Source organism: Salvelinus namaycush, chromosome 27, assembly GCF_016432855.1.
Source record: "Salvelinus namaycush isolate Seneca chromosome 27, SaNama_1.0, whole genome shotgun sequence".
Classification (NCBI taxonomy): domain Eukaryota; kingdom Metazoa; phylum Chordata; class Actinopteri; order Salmoniformes; family Salmonidae; genus Salvelinus; species Salvelinus namaycush.
In genome coordinates this window covers 7,141,919-7,165,126 of record NC_052333.1, presented here as the reverse complement: position 1 = coordinate 7,165,126, position 23,208 = coordinate 7,141,919, and the positions used below count along the sequence as shown (strand labels likewise).

The window sequence follows — 23,208 nt, the reverse complement described above, 5'->3', positions numbered from 1 at the left end:
ACTTAGGATTTATCAAACGTATGCGTCTAACTGTATGTGTAGACGTCTTGACAGAAATGGTAGCAGAAGGTGAATGTTGAACTGTTGTTGCACACAGATCCAGATGATGCTGCGTACTACTTTTCACACGGACACTGTCGGTGTGATCGAAGCGTAAGGTGCCGCTCAGAACGCACCCGGAGGTTAGTACCTCTCTGTTCGGATATACATCCACTATTGGTATTTGAACTTGTTGTCAGTGTAAAAACATGGTCAGGATCTAGATATAATCATCAAGACCATATGGTCTCCTCATATTATGAGGACAGCATCAATATAAAACAAATGTCCTGCTGAGATTGAGTTTTTCCCCAATGTGGACACTAAGACCATCAGCCCAATTCTGATATTTTTGTCCACTATTTGGTCTTTTGACCAATCACATGCCATATTTTCACATCGGTCTTTTTCAGTGCTGATTTGATTGGTCAAAAGATCAATTAATGAAATCAAATCTGAATTGGGCTGCCTGTGTAAACACAGCCACGTAAGTCATATTATGGGTGTCACTCCATGTTAGTGTCCCTCGAGCCTCTGGCACCTGACAGTAAGGTGGCATCAAATCCCATTAAATCACAGGAGCTTTAGACAAAACTATTTTGTTTTTTTTACAGGAAAAGAGGGGACATTTATTTATATTCTGGCTCTCACATTTCATGTATAAAAAACTAGCTAGAGCTAGATACGTGTTGAGAGGCTACAATGGAAATGGATCTCTTATATGTGACACACTAGTACATACAACAGGATGAGAATTATATTCCTGGAAAAATATAGTCAAATTGTAGTAGTATAGTATCGAGCAATTCAACGCACGAGTCGTGACTTCTGATCAGGACTAAAATAGGACAGCTTTTTAATATAGGCAGCTTTATTAGTATTTGGTTCCTGATCCTGGCCAATACTGCTGGTGGTACTGCAGCATATCATAGTGATCTAAAGCATTTCAACGACATGCGGCTGACTCTTAATAATTCACTGGTTTAACTGTAAAACATCTGTCCACAATAGATAGACAGTTAAGAACTAGCCTTGCCGCCTTCCCCCTTGCCTCCTTCCCCCTTGCCCTAACGCTCTGATCTCACCTTGGCAAGCCGGAACGGGGGAGTCCCAGGCGAAGTATCCGTAGGGGTTCCTCCTGCACACGGCCGTACTGTTCCCTATGAGGCGGTATCCACGGTCACAGGCCCAGCGGACCAGGCTATTGAGGTGACCTCCAGTCTGGCTGCTGATGGACCCCTGCAGGGGCGAGTCAGGGGTGCTGCAGTACAGGGCTGGAGACACACACACACACACACACACACACACACACACACACACACACACACACACACACACACACACACACACACACACACACACACACACACACACACACACACACACACACACACACAAACACAAACTCACTAGATCAGTAACCTGGTAGTTATAACCAGAGCCTTATTACTGTAATATAAGACTCCGACCTAGTACTACTGGTATTAACGTAACAACACAGAGCATCTTTATATTATTTGAACTAAATGTCCCCACACATATACAGTACATGCATCATACAATTACATAAATAACACTCTTTCTGGCATTGATACGATGAGATTTTGAAAACTTCACCAGCTAAAATGTGATGTGTTCTCTATTTGATCACTATCTGAATGCACTATAAAGCACTCTGCTCGCCCTCCACTCACCTTCTGTCGAAATCAATACAGGAATCATTCTGATTTCCATCGACTGAGCAGTCAGAATAACTATTGTGTACCTTGACTTTTCACTTTCATAAACCACAGTAGGAGGGCAAAGTCAAACCACATCCGGGAGGGTGAATTCTAGTTCACACAGCAAGTTCTGACTTCTAGGTATTATTAATTCAAGCCTTATTAATTCAGATACATATTTAAACTAACACCGAGCACACAGCTACAGTAAACACACTGTCCTGATTGTGTGTGAACAATGGAACAATGGTCAGGGGTTGCACTAAGGGATGTAGTCTCAGCATGTAAAGAGAGGAGACAATGTCCTGTAATCTCACCGAGGAAGATTAAAGAAGAGGAGGAAAGCCAAGCTTACAGAAGAGACACATTTTTGATTTAACCTTTATTTAACTAGGCAAGCCAATTAAGAACAAATTATTATTTACAATGACAGCCTACCAGTGGATTAACTGCCTTGTTCAGGGGCAAAAGGACAGATTTGATCCTTGTCAGCTCGGGGATTCGATCCAGCAACCTTTTGGTTACTAGTCCAACGTTCCAACCACTAGGCTACCTGCCTCCAACAACTAGGCTACCTGCTGGTTACTAGTCCAATGCTCCAACCACTAGGCTACCTGCTGGTTACTAGTCCAACGCTCCAACCACTAGGCTACCTGCCTCCAACCACTAGGCTACCTGCCTCCAACCACTAGGCTACCTGCCTCCAACCACTAGGCTACCTGCCTCCAACCACTAGGCTACCTGCCTCCAACCACTAGGCTACCTGCCTCCAACCACTAGGCTACCTGCCTCCAACCACTAGGCTACCTGCCTCCAACCACTAGGCTACCTGCCTCCAACCACTAGGCTACCTGCCTCCAACCACTAGGCTACCTGCCTCTAACCACTAGGCTACCTGCCTCCAACCACTAGGCTACCTGCCGACCCATATTTACCTTTATTCATTTTCCTTTTTGTACTTTAACTATTTGCACATCATTATAACACTGTACATAGCTATAATAGGACATTTGAAATGTGACTATTCCTGTGAAACTTGGGAGTGTAATGTTTACTGTTCATTTTTGATAGATTTCACTTTTGTTTATTATTTATTTCACTTGCTTTGACAATGTAAACATATGTTTCCCATGCCAATAAAGCCCATTGAATTGAGAGAGAGAGTGAGAGAGAGCGAGAGCGAGAGATGGAGAGGGATAGATAAAGGGGGGGGGGGGGGGGGATAAAGAGGGGGAGGGAGAGATATCTCATCCTGGAATATCCAAGGCCTGAGGTCATCTGCCTTTGGCCTAAAGAGCAGGAACCTGGACTTCACCTGGAAATACAGACATTGTCATCCTACAAGAAACATGGTATAGAGGAGACGGACCCACTGGTTGCACTCTAGGTTACAGAGAGCTGGTAGTCCCATCCACCAAACTACCAGGTGTGAAACAGGGAAGGGACTCAGGTGGTATGTTAATTTGGTATAGAGCAGACCCAACTCACTCCATTAAATTCATCAAAACAGGAACATTTTACATCTGGCTAGAAATTAAAAAGGAAATGATCTTAAGAAGAAGAAAAATGTCCTCCTGTGTGCTACCTATATCCCCCCACTAGAATCCCCTTTAAACCTTTTGTCAATAGGGGGGCGCCATTTCGACTTTGTAAAAATTCGTTCCCAAATTAAACTGCCTCTTACTCAATTCTTGCTCGTACAATATGCATATTATTATTACTATTGGATAGAAAACACTCTCTAGTTTCTAAAACCGTTTGAATTATTTCTCTGAGTGAAACAGAACTCATTCTGCAGCACATTTCCTGTCAGGAAGTGAGATTTCTGAAATCGAGGTCCCTGTTCTAGGGTCAGTTTATAAGTCCCCATGTAAGCTATGGGGCTACATGCACTGCATACGCCTTCCTCTAGATGTCAGTAAGCGGTGAGAATTTGAATGGAGTGGATTGCACCATCTGGGGCACTATAAAAGCTCATGGAACGGAAGTACCGTTCTTTTCAACGGGGCGCCTGGCGCAAGAGGGACATCACAATGGCGTCCTGAAAAGCTTTCGTTTTAGCAGTTCTATATCTCCGGCTCTGATTTAATTTGATTTTTGTCTTAAAAACTTCATAAGGTAGTTAATTTAAACCGACTTATAGCAGTTTATATCAGTTTATTGCGATTTTCTGGGATTTCTTTGTGACGCGCTATCAAGAGTTGGACACCTCTCCAGTGGATGGCTAGCGTTAGCTGCTATTTCTACAGGAGAAGAGGACATCTTTCAACCAAAAGACGATTGTTCTGGAGAAAGGACACCTTGCCCAAGATTCTGATGGAAGCTCAGCAAATAGTAAGCAGTCTTTATGCTGTTAATTCGTATTTATGTTGACAAATGTCAAATAATAATTCCGCCATGAATTTCGGTGCGGTCTCGCTTTAGCGCACGCTGTATGCGCAGTAACGTTAATTTTAAAAATCTAACACAGCGGTTGCATTAAGAACTAATGTATCTTTCATTTGCTGTCCAACCTGTATTTTTTTAGTCAAGTTTATGATTACTTATCGATTAGAATAGGTGCCTCTCCAAGATGGCGCCGGACAGATTGCTTGAAGTTTTGGCCACTAATCACATTGTATAACCACGATTTGTGCCGCTAAATATGCACATTTTCGAACAAACCCTATATGCATTGTGTAATATGATGTTACAGGACTGTCATCTGATGAAGAATATCAAGGTTAGTCAAAAATTATATATCTTTTGCCTGTTTGTTACGATCGCTAACCTTTGCTGCTGGTAAATGGTGTTGTGTTTCTGGCTATTGTGGTAAGCTAATATAATGCTATATTGTGTTTTCGCTGTAAAACACTTAGAAAATCTGAAATATTGGCTGGATTCACAAGATCTGTGTCTTTCATTTGCTGTACGCTGTGTATTTTTAAGAAATGTTTTATGATGAGTAATTAGGTAATACACGATGGTCTCTGTAGTTATTCTAGTTGCTTTGGTGAGAGTTGTGATGGTGGCTGCAATGGTAAACTATGATTTATACCTGAAATATGCACATTTTTCTAACAAAACATATTTATTGTATAGCATATGTTATCAGACTGTCATCTGATGAAAGTGTTTCTTGGTTAGTGGCTATTTATATCTATATTTGGTCGAATTTGTGATAGCTACCTATGCAGGAAAAAAATGGTGGAGTAAAAAAAGTGGTGTCTTTTGCTACCGTGGTTAGCTAATAGATTTACATATTGTGTCTTCCCTGTAAAACATTTTAAAAATCAGAAATGATGGCTGGATTCACAAGATGTGTATCTTTCATCTGGTGTCTTGGACTTGTGATTTAATGATATTTAGATGCTAGTATTTACTTGTGACGCTATGCTAGGCTATGCTAGTCAGCTTTTTTACTGATGGGGGTGCTCCCGGATCCGGGTTTGGGAGGAACTAGAAGTTAATGAAGACAGCTTCTCCATCCTGTGTGCTACCTATATCCCCCCACTAGAATCCCCTTTAATGAAGACAGGTTCTCCATCCTGTGTGCTACCTATATCCCCCCACTAGAATCCCCATACTTTAATGAAGACAGCTTCTCCATCCTGTGTGCTACCTATATTCCCCCACTAGAATCCCCATACTTTAATGAAGACAGGTTCTCCATCCTGTGTGCTACCTATATCCCCCCACTAGAATCCCCATACTTTAATGAAGACAGGTTCTCCATCCTGTGTGCTACCTATATCCCCCCCACTAGAATCCCCATACTTTAATGAAGACAGCTTCTCCATCCTGTGTGCTACCTATATCCCCCCCACTAGAATCCCCATACTTTAATGAAGACAGCTTCTCCATCCTGTGTGCTACCTATATCCCCCCACTAGAATCCCCATACTTTAATGAAGACAGCTTCTCCATCCTGTGTGCTACCTATATCCCCCCCACTAGAATCCCCATACTTTAATGAAGACAGCTTCTCCATCCTGTGTGCTACCTATATCCCCCCCACTAGAATCCCCTTTAATGAAGACAGGTTCTCCATCCTGTGTGCTACCTATATCCCCCCACTAGAATCCCCATACTTTAATGAAGACAGGTTCTCCATCCTGTGTGCTACCTATATCCCCCCACTAGAATCCCCATACTTTAATGAAGACAGCTTCTCCATCCTGTGTGCTACCTATATCCCCCCCACTAGAATCCCCTTTAATGAAGACAGGTTCTCCATCCTGTGTGCTACCTATATCCCCCCACTAGAATCCCCATACTTTAATGAAGACAGCTTCTCCATCCTGTGTGCTACCTATATCCCCCCCACTAGAATCCCCTTTAATGAAGACAGCTTCTCCATCCTGTGTGCTACCTATATCCCCCCCACTAGAATCCCCATACTTTAACTTCTTGAGAATACAGGGGGTGCTGTTTTCGCATTAGCATAATTTGCTCTACAGATTAAACTGCCTCTTATTCAATTATTGCTCTTACTATATGCATATAATTAATACCATTGGATAGAAAACAATCTCTAGTTTCTAAAACCGTTTCAATTTTGTCTCTGAGTGAAACAGAAGTCATTTGACAGCACTTTCCCTGACCAAGAAGAAGAATGCAAGATGTGTATGCTCGCTTCAACGCTCTGCCTATATATGGTCACGCCACCTATGACCCGAAACACACTTCATTCGTCTTCCTCTGGGTGTCAAGAGGACGTCAGAGGAGAATTTTTTTGTTTATCTTGTACTGACGTGAAATAAGACCTATTTCTTTGGCGTGACCGACAACTTCCGGTTCTCTGAATCGCGCTATTTGGAGGTGCGATTGTCTACTGTTTTGCTGCCGTTACGGATGAAAACTATCTCCGTCTCGAAGTTTGTTTGATACATGTGACCATATCATCTTAATGTATGTTTTTTCAATATAGTTTAATCAGATTATTTGAATTTTTTCGGGAGTTTTGCCGTGTTCCGTTCTGTGACTTTTTTTACTTTGGACAGATCCGTGCCAGTCGACCAGTACCTATGCTAAATGAAGAGGGAAAGTTGCCATTATGAATGGATTGAACGACTCATCAGGACTAAGGACACCTTGATCAACATTCTGATGAAAGATCAGCAATAGTAAGACCCAATTTACGATGTTATTTCATATATCTGTCGTGCATGTGAACTGGTCGTGGGCGCCCAGCTGGTTCTGGCTGGCGTGGCTATGCTAATTTAGCGCTACATTTTGTTTTCGCTATAAAACATTTAATAAATCTGAAATATTGTTTGGATTCACCAGATGTTGGGCTTTCAATATCTGTACGCTGTGTATTTTTCTGAAATGTTTTAAGATAAGTAATTAGTTATATGACGTTGGTCTCTGTAATTGTTCTGGCTGCGTCGGCACTATTTCAGATTGCAGCTGCAATGTAGAACTGTGATTTATACCTGAAAAATGCACATTTTTCAAAAAAAAACTATGCTATACCATAAATATGTTATCAGACTGTCATCTTATGAAGTTGTTTCTTGGTTAGTGGCTATATATATTTTTATTTAGTCGAATTAGTGATAGCTACTGACGCAGGAAAAAACTGTTGGAGTAAAAAAATTGTGTCTTATGCTAACGTGGTTAGCTAATAGATTTACATATTGTGTCTTCCCTGTAAAACATTTTAAAAATCTGAAATGGTGGCTTTATTCACAAGATCTGTATCTTTCATCTGGTGTCTTGGACTTGTGATTTAATGATATTTAGATGCTACAATTTACTTGTGACGCTATGCTAGCTATGCTACTCAGTGGGGGGGGAGTGGGGGGTGATCCCGGATCCGGGTTGGTGACTCGTTAAAGGTTAATGAAGACAGGTTCTCCATCCTGTGTGCTACCTATATCCCCCCCACTAGAATCCCCATACTTTAATGAAGACAGCTTCTCCATCCTGTGTGCTACCTACATCCCCCCCACTAGAATCCCCATACTTTAATGAAGACAGCTTCTCCATCCTGTGTGCTACCTATATCCCCACACTATAATCCCCTTTAATGAAGACAGGTTCTCCATCCTGTGTGCTACCTATATCCCCCCCACTAGAATCCCCTTTAATGAAGACAGGTTCTCCATCCTGTGTGCTACCTATATCCCCCCACTAGAATCCCCATACTTTAATGAAGACAGCTTCTCCATCCTGTGTGCTACCTAAATCCCCCCACTAGAATCCCCATACTTTAACCTGTTTGGGCTGCAGGGGGAGTATTGTGTAGCCAGATAAAAGGTGCCCATTTCAAACGGCCTCGTACTCAATTCTTGCTCGTACAATATGCATATTATTATTACTATTGGATAGAAAACACTATCTAGTTTCTAAAACCGTTTGAATTATTTCTCTGCGTGAAACAGAACTCATTCTGCAGCACATTTCCTGACCAGGAAGTGGAAAGTCTGAAATCGATGCTCTGTTCTACTTCCTGCCTATACATGGGCATGATACGTAAGAGTCTACGTGCACTTCATACACCTTCCCCTGGATGTCAAGAGGCGGTGAGAGAAGAAATTTCGTGTTTATCTTGGTCTGAGGTGGAATAAAAGCTCTTTGTATGATGTGACCGTCCATTTTCTGTTTTCTGGAGCGCGCGAAAGGGGACATGGATTTGCCTTCTGTTTAGCTGTCGTTATGGACGACTAATATCTCCGGCTTTGATTTTATTTGATACATGTGACAATATCATCGTAAAGTATGTTTTTTCAATATAGTTTCATCAGATTATTGAACATTTTTCGGGAGTTTTGCCGTGTTCCGTTCTCTTCCGTTTGTTGACTTGGAGAGCTTTGTGCCACTTGGCAAGTGCGCGTGCTAAATCGAGAGGGAAAATGAACGTTCTAAATCCAAACAACGACTGTTCTTGACAAAGGACACCTTCTACAACATTCTGATGGAAAATCACCAAAAGTAAGAAACATTTTATGATGCTAATTCATATATCTGTCGTGCATGTGAATTAGTCGTGGGCGCCCAACTTTGGGGTACTCAGCTATACCGAAGCTGGATGTCGTAATGAAGTTATTTTTTAGAATTCTAACACTGCGATTTCATTAAGAACTAATGGATCTATCATTTCCTATACAACATGTATTTTTTACTTATGTTTATGAATAGCTATTTGGTCAGAATATGTGTGTCAGAAAACGTGTCAGAAAAATATCGTTGCTGTTTAGACGTTGTGGAAAAAGTAGCTAAGTTAGCACAATGTGTAACCACTGATTTCAGCTCTAAATATGCACATTTTCGAACAAAACATAAGTGTATGTATAACCTGATGTTACAGGACTGTCATCTGATGAAGAAAATCAAGGTTAGTCAAAAATTATATATCTTTTGCTTGTTTGTTACGATCGCTAACTTTTGCTCCTGGGAAATTGCTTGTGTTTTTGGCTATTGTGGTAAGCTAATATAACGATCTATTGTGTTTTCGCTGTAAAACACTTGATAAATCGGAAATATTGTCTGGAATCACAAGATGCCTGTCTTTCAATTGCTGTACACTATGTATTTTTCAGAAATGTTTTATGATGAGTATTTAGTTATTTGGCGTTGGTGTCTGTAATTATTCTGTCTGCTTTCGGTGCAATTTCTGATTGTAGCTGCAATGTAAACTATGATTTATACCTGAAATATGCACATTTTTCTAACAAAACATATGCTATACAATAAATATGTTATCAGACTGTCATCTGATGAAGTTGTTTCTTGGTTAGTGGCTATTTATATCTTTATTTGGACGAATTTGTGACAGCTACTGATGGAGTAAAAAACTGGTGGAGTAAAAAAAGTGGTGTCTTTTGCTAACGTGGTTAGCTAATAGATTTACATATTGTGTCTTCCCTGTAAAACATTTTAAAAATCGGACATGTTGGCTGGATTCACAAGATGTGTACCTTTCATATGCTGTATTGGACTTGTTAATGTGTGAAAGTTAAATATTTAAAAAATATATATTTTGAATTTCGCGCCCTGCACTTTGAGCTGGCTGTTGTCATAAGTGTACCGGTGTCGGGCTGCAGCCATAAGAAGTTAATGAAGACAGGTTCTCCATCCTGTGTGCTACCTATATCCCCCCCACTAGAATCCCCATACTTTAATGAAGACAGCTTCTCCATCCTGTGTGCTACCTATATCCCCCCCACTAGAATCCCCTTTAATGAAGACAGCTTCTCCATCCTGTGTGCTACCTATATCCCCCCACTAGAATCCCCATACTTTAATGAAGACAGCTTCTCCATCCTGTGTGCTACCTCTATCCCCCCACTAGAATCCCCATACTTTAATGAAGACAGCTTCTCCATCCTGTGTGCTACCTATATCCCCCCCACTAGAATCCCCATACTTTAATGAAGACAGGTTCTCCATCCTGTGTGCTACCTATATCCCCCCACTAGAATCCCCATACTTTAATGAAGACAGCTTCTCCATCCTGTGTGCTACCTATACCCCCCCCACTAGAATCCCCATACTTTAATGAAGACAGGTTCTCCATCCTGTGTGCTACCTATATCCCCCCACTAGAATCCCCTTTAATGAAGACAGCTTCTCCATCCTGTGTGCTACCTATATCCCCCCCACTAGAATCCCCATACTTTAATGAAGACAGCTTCTCCATCCTGTGTGCTACCTATATCCCCCCACTAGAATCCCCTTTAATGAAGACAGCTTCTCCATCCTGTGTGCTACCTATATCCCCCCCACTAGAATCCCCATACTTTAATGAAGACAGCTTCTCCATCCTGTGTGCTACCTATATCCCCCCACTAGAATCCCCATACTTTAATGAAGACAGCTTCTCCATCCTGTGTGCTACCTATATCCCCCCCACTAGAATCCCCATACTTTAATGAAGACAGCTTCTCCATCCTGTGTGCTACCTAAATCCCCCCCACTAGAATCCCCATACTTTAATGAAGACAGCTTCTCCATCCTGTGTGCTACCTATATCCCCCCACTAGAATCCCCTTTAATGAAGACAGCTTCTCCATCCTGTGTGCTACCTATATCCCCCCACTAGAATCCCCTTTAATGAAGACAGCTTCTCCATCCTGTGTGCTACCTATATCCCCCCCACTAGAATCCCCATACTTTAATTAAGACAGGTTCTCCATCCTGTGTGCTACCTATATCCCCCCCACTAGAATCCCCATACTTTAATGAAGACAGCTTCTCCATCCTGTGTGCTACCTCTATCCCCCCACTAGAATCCCCATACTTTAATGAAGACAGCTTCTCCATCCTGTGTGCTACCTATATCCCCCCCACTAGAATCCCCATACTTTAATGAAGACAGCTTCTCCATCCCGTGTGCTACCTATATCCCCCCACTAGAATCCCCTTTAATGAAGACAGGTTCTCCATCCTGTGTGCTACCTATATTCCCCCACTAGAATCCCCATACTTTAATGAAGACAGCTTCTCCATCCTGTGTGCTACCTATATCCCCCCCACTAGAATCCCCATACTTTAATGAAGACAGGTTCTCCATCCTGTGTGCTACCTACACCCCCCCCACTAGAATCCCCATACTTTAATGAAGACAGCTTCTCCATCCTGTGTGCTACCTATATCCCCCCACTAGAATCCCCATACTTTAATGAAGACAGCTTCTCCATCCTGTGTGCTACCTACATCCCCCCCACTAGAATCCCCATACTTTAATGAAGACAGCTTCTCCATCCCGTGTGCTACCTATATCCCCCCACTAGAATCCCCTTTAATGAAGACAGGTTCTCCATCCTGTGTGCTACCTATATCCCCCCCACTAGAATCCCCTTTAATGAAGACAGCTTCTCAATCCTGTGTGCTACCTATATCCCCCCCACTAGAATCCCCTTTAATGAAGACAGGTTCTCCATCCTGTGTGCTACCTATATCCCCCCCACTAGAATCCCCTTTAATGAAGACAGCTTCTCCATCCTGTGTGCTACCTATATCCCCCCCACTAGAATCCCCATACTTTAATGAAGACAGCTTCTCCATCCTGTGTGCTACCTATATCCCCCCCACTAGAATCCCCATACTTTAATGAAGACAGGTTCTCCATCCTGTGTGCTACCTATATCCCCCGACTAGAATCCCCATACTTTAATGAAGACAGCTTCTCCATCCTGTGTGCTACCTATATCCCCCCCACTAGAATCCCCATACTTTAATGAAGACAGCTTCTCCATCCTGTGTGCTACCTATATCCCCCCCACTAGAATCCCCATACTTTAATGAAGACAGCTTCTCCATCCTGTGTGCTACCTATATCCCCCCCACTAGAATCCCCATACTTTAATGAAGACAGCTTCTCCATCCTGTGTGCTACCTATATCCCCCCCACTAGAATCCCCATACTTTAATGAAGACAGCTTCTCCATCCTGTGTGCTACCTATATCCCCCCCACTAGAATCCCCATACTTTAATGAAGACAGCTTCTCCATCCTGTGTGCTACCTATATCCCCCCCACTAGAATCCCCTTTAATGAAGACAGCTTCTCCATCCTGTGTGCTACCTATATCCCCCCCACTAGAATCCCCTTTAATGAAGACAGCTTCTCCATCCTGTGTGCTACCTACATCCCCCCCCACTAGAATCCCCATACTTTAATGAAGACAGCTTCTCCATCCCGTGTGCTACCTATATCCCCCCACTAGAATCCCCTTTAATGAAGACAGGTTCTCCATCCTGTGTGCTACCTACATCCCCCCCACTAGAATCCCCATACTTTAATGAAGACAGGTTCTCCATCCTGTGTGCTACCTATATCCCCCTACTAGAATCCCCATACTTTAATGAAGACAGGTTCTCCATCCTGTGTGCTACCTATATCCCCCCCACTAGAATCCCCATACTTTAATGAAGACAGCTTCTCCATCCTGTGTGCTACCTACATCCCCCCCACTAGAATCCCCATACTTTAATGAAGACAGGTTCTCCATCCTGTGTGCTACCTATATCCCCCCCACTAGAATCCCCTTTAATGAAGACAGGTTCTCCATCCTGTGTGCTACCTATATCCCCCCACTAGAATCCCCTTTAATGAAGACAGGTTCTCCATCCTGTGTGCTACCTATATCCCCCTACTAGAATCCCCATACTTTAATGAAGACAGGTTCTCCATCCTGTGTGCTACCTATATCCCCCCCACTAGAATCCCCTTTAATGAAGAAAGCTTCTCCATCCTGTGTGCTACCTATATCCCCCCACTAGAATCCCCTTTAATGAAGACAGCTTCTCCATCCTGTGTGCTACCTATATCCCCCTACTAGAATCCCCATACTTTAATGAAGACAGGTTCTCCATCCTGTGTGCTACCTACATCCCCCCCACTAGAATCCCCATACTTTAATGAAGACAGCTTCTCCATCCTGTGTGCTACCTATATCCCCCCCACTAGAATCCCCATACTTTAATGAAGACAGGTTCTCCATCCTGTGTGCTACCTATATCCCCCTACTAGAATCCCCATACTTTAATGAAGACAGGTTCTCCATCCTGTGTGCTACCTATATCCCCCTACTAGAATCCCCATACTTTAATGAAGACAGCTTCTCCATCCTGTGTGCTACCTATAACCCCCCCACTAAAATCCCCATACTTTAATGAAGACAGGTTCTCCATCCTGTGTGCTACCTATATCCCCCCCACTAGAATCCCCATACTTTAATGAAGACAGCTTCTCCATTCTGTGTGCTACCTATATCCCCCCCACTAGAATCCCCATACTTTAATTAAGACAGCTTCTCCATCCTGGAGGGGGAAATCAATCATTTCCAGACCCAGGGACATGTACTAGTCTGTGGCGACCTAAATGCCAGAACCAGACAAGAACCTGACACCCACAGGGGGACAACCACCTACTTGGAGGTGACAGCATTCCCTCCCCAATATGCCCCCCTAGGCACAACATAACCAACAACTGCAGCACGCTGGGTATGTACATTGTCAATGGTAGGCTTCAAGGGGACTCCTATGGTAGGTACACCTATAGATCATCTCTTGGCAGTAGTACTGCAGACTACTTTATCACTGACCTCAACCCAGAGTCTCTCAGATCGTTCACAGTCAACTCACTGACACCCCTATCAGATCAAAGCAAAAATCAGTCTACTTGAACAGAGCAATACTCAATCATAAGGCATCAAAGCCAAAGGAACTGAAGAATATTAAGAAATGCTATAGATGGAAGGAAAGTAGTGTGGAAACTTACCAAAAAACCAATTAGACAACAAATTCAATCCCTTTTAGACAACTTCCTAGACAAAATGTTCCACTGTAATAGTGAAGATGTAAACTTGGCAGTAGAAAATCTAAGCAGTATATTTGACCTCTCAGCTTCCCTATCAAATATAAAAATGTCAAACAGAAAACTGAAGAAAATTAACTGACCATTTTTTTTACGAAGAATGCAAAAACCTAAGAAAGAAATGAACCTCTAATTAGTACCGATCCCGGATCCGGGTTTGAAAATAGACAACATACGGTGATCGCCACAAATAGTCATATTAAACATTCCTGAAAATACAAGTGTCTCACATGCTTCAAAAGCCTAGAATCTTGCTGATCTAACTGCGTTGTCAGATTTAAAAAATGATTTACTGCGAAAGAATAGGATGCAATTATCTGAGCTCAGTGCTCCATAAATAAATACTTTTCAACCAGCACAAGCGTAACATTATCACAGATTGCGTTGAAAGAAATTGTTTACCTGTGGAAAATCTTTCTCTGTTTGCAATCCCAAGGCTCATTGTTACACACTGAATGGTCTTTTGTTCGGTTAAATCCATTTTTTATAGCCCAACACGGAACATTTTGTGAACGCTTATGTCGTTGAATTTCATGTCATTAAATTTTTGCCGAAACATCCGACCTAAATACACTGACTAAACCTGACGTTATCCAGTCATGTTTGGTTTCCTTGCAATCAACTGTTTGTTTGTAACACAACCAAACATGATGGGTCATTTTGCGGGACATATTGATTCGAAAAAAACGATTGGAAGACAACTAGTAACGACCTCATTTGCGCACCAATCAGATGACCACTGTCTCTTTGATTGACTGTATTTTAACCCAATGACCACTCATCGTCTTGAAATCTAGCTGGTTAGATAGCCAATGAACAGAGGTAAATGGCACTATCAAATGGTAATTTGTTTGGAGGCGAACTCACACGGAGAACGTGTGCGCAACAGCAGTCTTTTCAATTCGCATTTCAACGAGGAAGGACTGAAAGTGATTACGCACAGCGGTATTTCGACAACGTGCATCTTCAACTGTATTTTCATCGAACATCATGGCGAATAAGTCTGGGAAAGCTAAATCCAAGACTAGATATAGCAATGTAGAGGCAATTTTAGAGGAAATTGATCGTGATACTGATACAGAAATGTTATCTGAGGAAGATTCTGTTGGAGCAGATTCATTTGATTCTGAAACTGAGGCATATTTCTTGGAAGGAGAGGATATCATTTTGGATTGGTAAGTTCTTGTCATGCTAATGCCGTTTGTAATATAAAATGTTATTTGTGATTTGTTTTTACGTTTTAGTTGCAATATATGCACATTTTATGAAATGTGTAACGTACACGTGGGCTATTCATTGTGAGTGAGGGTACGTTTGTATAGCATGTAGCATGTGTACTCTACTTAGACAATATATTATGGTAGCATGGTCACAGATATGATTTGAAACCAGTGTTTGTTTTGTTCTCTCTCTCTCTCTCTCTCTCTCTATATATATATATATATATATATATATATATATATATATATATATATATATATATATATAAATAAAAATGTTTTTCTGTAGAATGTAACAGCCAACCCATACAGCCAGCATGTGTACTCTACTTTGACAATATATTATGGTAGCATGGCCACAGATATGATTTGAAACCAGTGTTTGTTTTGTTCCCTGTTCCCTCTCTCTCTCTCTCTCTCTCTCTCTCTCTCTCTCTCTCTCTCTCTATATCTATATCTATATCTATATATATATATATATATATATATATATATATATATATATATATATATAAATAAAAATGTTTTTCTGTAGAATGTAACAGCCAACCCATACAGCCAGCATGTGTACTCTACTTTGACAATATATTATGGTAGCATGGCCACAGATATGATTTGAAACCAGTGTTTGTTTTGTTCCCTGTTCCCTGTTCCCTCTCTCTCTCTCTCTCTCTCTCTCTCTCTCTCTCTCTCTCTCTCTCTCTCTCTCTCTCTATATCTATATCTATATATATATATATATATATATATATACCGAAAAGGGAGCCTGGACCTCAGGTGAACTCGAGCACAACATACAGCCCACTTGAGCTTTTCCAGTTGTTTTTCACCCATTCTGTTGTAGGTTCACTCGTGTCTAACACGAATAAGTTTGGGAAGAAGAAGCAGGCAGGCAAAAAGGTAGCATGGAAGCCCGTATCCATGTCAGACTTTTACTGCTACCTTTCACTGGTCATCTACATGGGGCTGGTGAAGCTGAAAAGCCTGACTGACTACTGGAAGACGTCATCACTCTACCAACTGCCTTTCCCCATGACTGTTATGTCCTGCAAAAGGTTTCTGGTTGTTTCACAGGCGCTTTACATCAGTGACCCAAAGGTTGATGAAGAGAATGACAAGAAGAAAGGCACAGCAACGTTTGATAGACTGTGCAAAATCAAACCTCTCTACTCCAGCATTGTTGAGGCCTGCAAGACGTACTTTCAGCCAGCCCAGAACGTGTCAATCGATGAGAGGATGGTAGCCTCAAAGGCCAGAATTGGCCTCAAACAATACATGCGTAACAAGCCAACCAAGTGGGGTTACAAGCTGTTTGTTTTGGCTGATTCTGTGTGTGCCTACACATGCAATTTCTTTGTCTATGAGGGGAAGAACACTTGTGCGACTGGTAAAGGACTTAGCTATGACTCTGTGATGGAGTTATTGGATTTCCAACTGCTGGGGAAGGGCTACAAACTATTTGTGGATAACTTCTACACAAGCCCTACCCTGTTCACAGACCTGAGGAAGCGGGAAGTGTGGGCTTGTGGCACCATTCGCACCAACAGGGTGGGCTTTCCGAAGACCAAGGTGAACGACATGCCTAAGCGGGCTGAGCGGGGGGCCATGCGATGGATCCGTGAAGATGGCCTGCTTTTTGTAAAGTGGATGGATACCAGGGAAGTCGTGATGTGTTCAACTATACACAAGTCCTTCAATGGGGAGGATGGTACTGGGAATTGGACCACCAAAAATGTCCCCATTCCAACTGCAGTGAAGGACTACAACAAGAGCATGGGAGGTGTGGACCTATCAGATGCGCTGATAGGCTATTACAATGTTCTGCATAAGACAATGAAATGGTACAAAACCTTCTTCTATCATTTCGTCGACATTGCTGTGGTGAATGCATTCATCCTACACAAGGAAATGGCTAAGAGCTGTGGAAAGCCCTTCCTCACACAGAAAGCCTTCAGAGAGCAGCTCATCAAGGAGCTTGCTGCCTACAGCACCACTGCACCAAGCCCTGTCCCTTCTGCTCCTGCCACAAGTGTTCATCTGCCTAGATATATTTGTGCATACATGGATGTGCCTAAGGGCCAAAAGGGCACAGCATGGAGGCGTTGCTGTGTTGTTTGCAAGATGAAGTCGCCCATCACATGCTCGGTGACCCTCTGCTTTACATCAGATAGACTGCTATAGCATCTGGCATCGACAGCAGAATATTGTGTAGAGCTTTGGCAAAGTGGGTGGGGTTATGTTATATCTGGAGTACTGTTCCTGTCTTATCCTGTGTGAATTTAAGTATGCTCTCTCTTTCTCTCCTTCTTTCTCTGAGGACCTGAGCCCCAGGACCATGCGTCATGACCCCCTGGCATGATGACTCCTTGCTGTCCCCAGTCCACCCGACCTTGCTGCTGTTCCAGTTTCAACTGTTCTGCCTGCGGCTATGGAACCCTACCTAAACTGTTCATTTTTACTCTTGAGGTGCTGTCCTGTTGCACCCTCTACAACCACTGCGATATCTACCCGGCACAGCCAGAAGAGGACTGGCCACCCCTCATAGCCTGGTTCCTCTCTAGGTTTCTTCCTAGGTTTTGCCTTTCTAGTTTTTCCTAGCCACCGTGCTTCTACACCTGCATTGCTTGCTGTTTGGGGTTTTAGGCCGGGTTTCTGTATAGCACATTGAGATATTAGCTGATGTAGGAAGGGCTATGTAAATACATTTGATTTGATAGAGGACTGAGGGTCTTCCAAATATTGAAAGTGTGTAAATAGTCACCCATGTTATTTTGTAAATGTATATTTTATTTATTTTTTTTCCATTTTTTTTCCATTTTTTTCTCCATTTTTTTGGGGGGGGGTGTTATACAAAATACCAAAATGGTTTTCTATAGTTATTTGTTTCAGAATGTATACCTTCACCAATTTGGCCACTTGGGTACATTTGGGCTACTTGTCATGTAGCACACTCATTTTGGAAGTTATCATTCTGAAACTTTGCACAAGTACTGTTGCCTTATGTTTTCCACTGAAATTGTTCCCATATTCATATCTAGATGTTTGTTTTATCTTGTTCATTTTAATTATGATGATACAACAATTAAAATGAAAACGTATGTTTTTTTTCATTTTTTCATTGTATTATCAAAACCAGATCTATTGTGTTATATTCTCCTACATTCAATTCACATTTACACAAACTTCAGAGTGTTTTCTTTCAAATGGTACCAAGAATATGCATATCCTTGCTCCTGGGCCTGAGCTAGAGACAGATTTGGGTATGTCTTCAGGTGGAAATTGAAAGGGGGTATTCCCAAGAGGTTTTAAGAAACCTGTCCAACCAAAAACATAGAGACCCATAAAACCTGAGTCTACACCTTCACTATGGTGAATAACTAAAACAATACACTATGAAAAAGAAGGAGCAGCATGTCAGAAATCAGCTCAATGTAATTGAAGAATCCAACCATTTCTGGGAAAATTGTAACACAGTAAACAAACAGAGTTATCTATCCAAAATGGAGATGTATGGGCAAACCACTTGTCCAACCTTTTTGGCTCAAAAACAAAGAACAAACAGCAAAAATAACTAGAACCCACTGGATTCTCCAATTACGTTGAATGAACTACAGGACAAAATAAAAACCCTCCAACCCAAAAAGGCTTGTGTTGTTGATGGTATCCTCAATGAAATGATAAAATATACAGACAATAAATTCAAATTGGCTATACTTAACCTGTTTGGGCTGCAGGGGCAGTATTGAGTAGCCGGATAAAAGGTGCCCATTTCAAACGGCCTCGTACTCAATTCTTGCTCGTACAATATGCATATTATTATTACTATTGGATAGAAAACACTCGCTAGTTTCTAAAACCGTTTGAATTATATCTGTGAGTAAAACAGAACTCATTTTGCAGCAAACTTCCTGACAGGAAGTGGAAAATCTGAAATCGATGCTCTCTTCTAGGGGCTGCCTATTAAAGTCCTAGATATTTATTAGTTTAGATGCACTTCATACGTCTTCCACTAGATGTCGACAAGGAGTGAGAGAAGAAACGGAGTGTGTAACTTGATCTGGACTCGAATCATAGCTCTTGGCATGACGTGTCACCAGTTTCCTGTTTTCTGGAGAGCGTGAGGAGGGACCTGGATTTGCCTTCTGATAAGCTGTCGTTATGGACGACTAATATCTCCGGCTTTGATTTTATTTGATACATGTGACAATATCATCGTAAAGTATGTTTTTTCAATATAGTTTAATCAGATTATTGAAATTTTTTCAGGAGTTTTGCCGTGTTCCGTTCTCTTCCGTTTGTTGACATGGAGAGATTCGCGCCACTTGGCAAGTGTGCTTGCTAAATCGAGAGGGAAAAAGGCCGTTCTAAATCCAAACAACGATTGTTCCCGACAAAGGACCCCTTGTACAACATTCTGATGAAAGATCAGCAAAAGTAGGACCCATTTTATGATGCTATTTCATATATCTGTCGTACATGTGAACTAGTCGTTTGCGCCCAGAGTTTGGGCACTCTCTCGCTATACCTAAGCTGTATGTCGTAATGAAGTTATTTTTAGAATTCTAACACGGCGATTGCATTAAGAACTAGTGTATCTATCATTTCCTATACAACATGTATTTTTTAGTTATGTTTATGAATAGTCATTTGGTCAAATATGTGTGTCAGAAAAAGTGTCAGAAAAATATCCGGACGTTGTGGGAAAAATATGCTACGTTAGCACAATGTATAACCACTGATTTCAGCTCTAAATATGCACATTTTCGAACAAAACATAAGTGTATGTATAACCTGATGTTATAGGACTGTCATCTGATGAAGCTTATCAAGGTTAGTCAAAAATTATATATCTTTTGCTGGTTTGTTACAATCGCTAACCTTTGCTACTGGGGAATGGCTTGTGTTTCTGGCTATTGTGGTAAGCTAATATAACGCTATATTGTGTTTTCGCTGTAAAACACTTAAGAAATCGGAAATATTGGCTGGAATCACAAGATGCCTGTCTTTCATTTGCTGTACACTATGTATTTTTCAGAAATGTTTTATGATGAGTATTTAGGTATTTGACGTTGGTGTCTAATTATTATGGCTGCTTTCGGTGCAATTTCTGATTGTAGCTGCAATGTAAACTATGATTTATACCTGAAATATGCAAATTTTTCGAACAAAACATAGATTTATTTAATAACATGTTATAAGACTGTCATCTGATGAAGTTGTTTGTTGGTTAGTTTGGTTGGTTCTTGGTTAGTTAGGTTGGCTTTGTGCATGCTACCTGTGCTGTGAAAAATGTCTGTCCTTTTTTGTATTTGGTGGTGAGCTAACATAAATATACGTGCTGTTTTCGCTGTAAAATATTTCAAAAATCGGACATGTTGGCTGGATTCACAAGATGTGTACCTTTCATTTGCTGTATTGGACTTGTTAATGTGTGAAAGTTAAATATTTCTAAAACATATATTTTGAATTTCGCGCCCTGCACTTGAAGTGGCTGTTGTCATATTGATCCCGACTTAGGGCTTGCAGCCATAAGAAGTTTTAAACTCTAACATCCTTAGCTCTGGCATCTTCCCCAATATTTGCAACCAAGGACTGATCACCCCAATCCACAAAGTGGAGACAAATTTGACCACAATAACTACCGTGGGATATGGGTCAACAGCAACCTTGGGAAAATCCTCTGCATTATCATTAACAGCAGACTTGTACATTTCCTCAGTGAAAACAATGTATTGAGCAAATGTCAAATTGGCTTTTTACCAAATTATCGTACGACAGACCAGATATTCACCCTGCACACCCTGATTGACAAACAAACCAACAAACCAAAACAAAGGCAAAGTCTTCTCATGCTTTGTTGATTTCAAAAAAGCCTTCAACTCAATTTGGCATGATGGTCTGCTATTTAAATTGATGGAAAGTGGTGTTGGGGGAATGCATTCGACATTATAAAATCCATGTACACAAACAAGTCTACGGTTAAAATTGGCAAAAAACACATTTCTTTCCACAGGGCCGTGGGGTGAGACAGTGATGCAGCTTAATCCACACCCTCTTCAACATATATATCAATGAATTGGCGAGGGCACTAGAACAGTCTGCAGCACCCGGCCTCAGCCTTCTAGAATCTGAAGTCCAATGTCTATTGTTTGCTGATGATCTGGTGCTTCTGTCACCAAACAAGGTGGGTCTACAGCAGCACCTAGATCTTCTGCACAGATTCTGTCAGACATGGGCCCTGACAGTAAATCTCAGTAAGACCAAAATAATGGTGTTCCAAAACAGGTCCAGTCGCCAGGACCACAAATTCCATCTAGACACCGTTGTCCTAGAGCACACAAAAAACTATACATAACTTGTCCTAAACATCAGCTGTAACGACGTGCGCTGAGAGTCAGGAAGCAAGTTCAGGGAGTGAGTGTTTCAATAAAATAAACAGAACACAATACAGAACATGAAACACTAACAGCACACAGACATGAAACAGAGACAATGACGCCTGGGGAAGGAACCAAAGGGAGTGACATATATAGGAAAGGTAATCAGGGAAGTGATGGAGTCCAGGTGAGTCTGACGACACACAGGTGCGCGTAATGATGGTGACAGGTGTGTGCCATAACGAGCAGCCTGGTGACCTAGGGGCCGGAGAGGGAGCACACGTGACATCAGCGGCACAGGTAACTTCCACAAAGCTGTGAAAGATCTGAGAGACAAGGCAAGAAGGGCATTCTATGCCATCAAAAGGAACATAAAATTTGATATACCAATTAGGATCTGGCTAAAAATACTAGAATCAGTTAAAGAACCCACTGCCCTTTATGGTTGTGATGTCTGGGGTCCTCTCACCAACCAAGAATTCACAAAATGGGACAAACACCAAATTGAGACTCTGCATGCAGAATTCTGTTTTATGTGTACAACGTAAAACAGCAAATAATGATGGCAGAGTGGAATTAGGCCGATACCCGCTAATGATTAAAATCCAGAAAAGAGACGTTAAATTCTACAACCACCAAAAAGGAAGCGATTCCCTAACCTTCCTTAACAAAGCCATCACCTACAGAGAGATGAACCTGGAGAAGAGTCTCCTAAGTAAGCTGGTTGTGGGGCTCTGTTCACAAACACAGACTCCACAGAGCCCCAGGACAGCAACACATTAAGACTCAACCAAATCATGAGAAAACCAAAAGATAATTACTTGACACATTGGAAAGATTGTACAAAAAAACGGAGAAAACTAGAATGCTATTTGGCCCTAAACAGTGAGTACATAGTGGCAGAATACCTGACCCCGGTGACTGACCCAAACTTAAGGAAAGCTTTGACTATGCACAGACTCAGTGAGCATAGCCCTGCTATTGAGAGAGGCCGCCGTAGGCAGACTTGGCTCTCAAGAGAAGACAGGCAATGTGCACACTGCCCACACAATTAGATGGAAACTGAGCTATACTTCCTAACCTCCTGCCCAATGTATGACCATATTAGAGACACACATTTCCCTCAGATTACACAGATCCACAAAGAATTTGAAAACAAATCCAATTTTGATAAACTCCCATATCTACTGGGAGAAATTCCACAGTGTGCCATCACAGCAGCAAGATTTGTGACCTGTTGCCACAAGAAAAGGGCAACCAGTGAAGAACAAACACCATTGTAAATACAACCCATATTTATGCTTATTTATTTTAACTTGTGTGCTTTAACCATTTGTACATTGTTACAACACTGTATATATATAATATAACATTTGTAATGTCTTTATTGTTTTGAAACTTCTGTATGTGTAATGTTTACTGTTAATTTGTATTGTTTATTTCACTTTTGTATAATATCTACCTCACTTGCTTTGGCAATGTTAACACATGTTTCCCATGCCAATAAAGCCCCTTGAATTGAATTGAATTGAGAGAGAGAGAGAG

The 23,208-nt window shown here is 41.6% G+C and overlaps 1 protein-coding gene across 1 annotated transcript in view; it reads right to left on the bottom strand.

Moving 5' to 3' along the window:
* The window catches only part of LOC120022010 (CUB and sushi domain-containing protein 3-like), an 803,421-nt gene that overhangs the window by 110,025 nt on the left and 670,188 nt on the right, over window positions 1-23,208 (bottom strand). The window contains exon 49 of the mRNA XM_038965812.1: window positions 1,125-1,313. Coding sequence (XP_038821740.1) covers window positions 1,125-1,313 — 189 coding nt within the window. The remainder of the gene's footprint in view (window positions 1-1,124; window positions 1,314-23,208) is intronic.